The following is a 3,048-nucleotide window of genomic DNA, read 5'->3' on the forward strand; positions in this document are numbered from 1 at the left end:
TTCCTTCCAAGCCCTCCCCCCCCTCCCTCACAAACAACCAAGGACATAATCAGCGTACCTCCTGAGCAGCTTTTGGTGGTAGTCCTTGGCCGCCTCCACACTCTCGGCCACGGTGTGAGCGTGTTCCTTGAGGGCCTGTCTGTTCTCCATCAGCCGCTGCACGTCCTCCAGCTGGTGCTCCTTGTGCTCCGCCAGGACCGCGATCCTGGGGACACATACACACAGGAGAGGGAGGGGGGGGGAGAAGGTGTGATAATGAGTTTAGTTTAGTTAAGAGTTTTACGGCACTTGCAACACATTAGGGCCATAGAAGTGCCGAAGATTAGAGGTGTTACAAGAGAGTAACAGCAAACGTAAAAAAGAAGGAGGAGAGATAAGGACGATAGATGTTTAAGAGGAAAGAAGGAGCAAACCACACCAGAGCACCCGTCAACCACCCACGTGATAATGAGGGGGGGTGGGGATGAATGGATTGTGCATACCGATATGTGTGAGCAGAAGAATGTGTACATGTATTCATGTGGATGTGTGCGTGCTTGAGTATATATATTATATATTCTGACCTGCCACTCTATGAAATCTAAAGATCAGGATCTCAAGGGGAAAAAATAGGGATCTGGCCCCCAAAAAAATTCATTATCAACTGCAAATCCAGGGTGACTGCCAAGCGGACTTCTTAAAAATTTTCCAGGGGTGTACATAAATATAATATACGTATATATATTTGCCCTCTGTGTGTTTACGTGTGTGAGAGTTTTATCATCATAAAAAAAAATCCTGAAGCATCACATCAAGCGCGTCTAGTCTAAGTGACTTAACCCCCCCCCCCCCCCCCAAGTCCTGAAAGAAGCTTCGACCAGTGTGCATGAAGACACACCCGGAACTCACACACTGAAGTCATGTCACGTGATGTGAACGTGTGACTGAAACAGTTGTACTGACGGGTCTTGATGGCAGGCCTAACTAAACAGAACTTGGACGGAGCTTGCGTAGTAAGTAACAGCAGAAATACGAATAATATCGATCATTTGTATTTCGCGATTGTAACAGTTATCAGGCCATCATCTGAGAATTCTGAGGGGTAACAGAGTAGATCTTAAGAGTACCCCAAGTCAGAATGCCAAATCAACACTACTTTGATTATAGTAGAAATAACACGTGCGGGCAAAGATCCAACACTACTTGGTGGAGTCAACTTGTAAATCCGGCATCCATATTTAGGAAAATAAATGTCCCGAGCTCCTGCTGAAAAAAAAAAAGATTAAAGGGAGCTTCCCATGACAAAGAAGTAGGCAGAGTAACTATTTAGAAAATCCGGTGCAACAGACGGAACAAACAAAAAAATAATCAAGAATCACCCAATCAAAATTGGGAAAATCGGGATGCTTGAGATTTGGGGCAAAAAGTCGGGATATCCCAATTAAATTTGGGATGAGTGGCAGGTCTGTAACATGTGTGAGTGTGTGTCTACGTATCAACTCACCTCGTATCAATCTCCCGGCGTGCGTGGTCCTGCCTCTGTATGTACTCCTCCCTCAGGACCTGTGTGGTTCGACTCAGCAGGCGGAAGCATTCTTGCTGACTCAGCTCCGCGCTGCTGCTGGACCTGGTCAGAAACACATTGTTTTAGTAAGTGTCTTTTTCTTCTTTTTTTTAAAGGTAAGTGTTTTAGGGCACTCACAACTGCATAGGGTCATAGTCATATGAGCGGGCAGGACATATTAAGCATTTTCAGTTTGGCAGGAATTAATTTTGAAATTTGCCTGGATGGCGGCCGAAGCCCACTCTTATTCATTTTAGGACCACCAAGGGATCTTTTACGTGCGCAATTTGCACAGAGGACCTCCAAATTTTTTTGGACTTATCCAAGAACTCTAGGTGTTAGATCTTACCTACCGTAAGATCAGGGTTGTGGCTGAAGAACGAGCCAAGGAGTAGCTGTAGAAAAGCTGCAGAAAGAATCAGGAGCCCAGAGGAGGGGGCTGGGGGACAGGTAGGGGACAGAAAGTGCTGACGAAAGCAAATGACAGAACATGTTTAGTTTTAGCAAGTGTTTTACTTTAAGGTCATATCAGTGCCGAAGATTAGAGGTGTTACAAGAAAGTAACAAACAGAAAAAAGAAGGAAGAGGGATAAGGACGATAGAGGTTTGATGGGAAAGAAGAAAGAAGCAAACCCCACCACAGCACCTGCCAACCACCCACTGACAGAACATGGTAAGAGAGTAGAAAAGGAGGTAAAAAGAGACAACATTAGAGAAAAAATTTTTCCGTTGTCGTCAGGTATCCAACCCGAGACAACAGAAATAATTATCTCTCATTTAAGCAGTGGGATTGACATCTTCTTCTGCAGTCAAAAATACAAACACACACATACACACAGAAATACAGAAATAACCATTTCTCACTTCAGCAGTGGATTTGAGGCCTTCCTCTGCAAGAGGTTGGCGATGTGTTGACTGAACGGCTCTCGTGAGTGACGTCGCAACGGCGAGGTAACACTGACACCACAGATGTCACCTGACAGACCCATCCTGTACTGCAAGCTGGTACAGAGAATAAAAATAAAAATACAAGTTTCAGGCAAGTCTGAGTTTGTAGTTTAATTTTAGAAAAAGTTTTACAGTATTTGCAGCACAAAGAGGTCATGTAAGTACCGGAGATTCAAAGGGTTACTACTAGAGAGGAAATAAAAAATAAAAAAGGTTTGTTTTATGTTTAAGTAAGCATTTCATGGCAATTGCTACACAAATAGGTTTATAGGAGTGCCGATGGTTCTAGGTGTTACTACTAGAGTGTTTGTTTGTCTTGTTTTTGTAAAGTGTTTTACGGCGCTCGCAACTGCATAGGTCATATGAGCGGGCGGGACACACCTAATATTTTCAGTTGGTAGGAAGTTTTGAATTTTACCCGGGTGGCGGCCGAAGCCTACTCTTATCGATTTTAGACCACCAAGGAATCTTTAACGTGCGCAACTTGCACACGGACATCCGAGATTTTTCGCCCTTGTCCGAGAAGGCCAGGTGTAGATCTTTCCTACCAGAAGATC

At 44.3% G+C, this 3,048-nt stretch overlaps 1 protein-coding gene across 1 annotated transcript in view; it reads right to left on the minus strand.

Moving 5' to 3' along the window:
• Window positions 1–27: 27 nt before the first annotated feature.
• The window catches only part of LOC101855317 (nucleoporin 88-like), a 5,290-nt gene continuing 2,269 nt past the window's right edge, over window positions 28–3,048 (minus strand). The window contains exons 3-5 of the mRNA XM_005113041.3: window positions 2,408–2,545; window positions 1,484–1,606; window positions 28–205 (exon numbers count right to left, since the gene is read on the minus strand). Of these exons, the coding sequence (XP_005113098.1) occupies window positions 28–205; window positions 1,484–1,606; window positions 2,408–2,545 (439 nt within the window). The remainder of the gene's footprint in view (window positions 206–1,483; window positions 1,607–2,407; window positions 2,546–3,048) is intronic.

The sequence above is a fragment of the Aplysia californica genome, unplaced genomic scaffold (assembly GCF_000002075.1).
Source record: "Aplysia californica isolate F4 #8 unplaced genomic scaffold, AplCal3.0 scaffold01573, whole genome shotgun sequence".
Taxonomy (NCBI): domain Eukaryota; kingdom Metazoa; phylum Mollusca; class Gastropoda; order Aplysiida; family Aplysiidae; genus Aplysia; species Aplysia californica.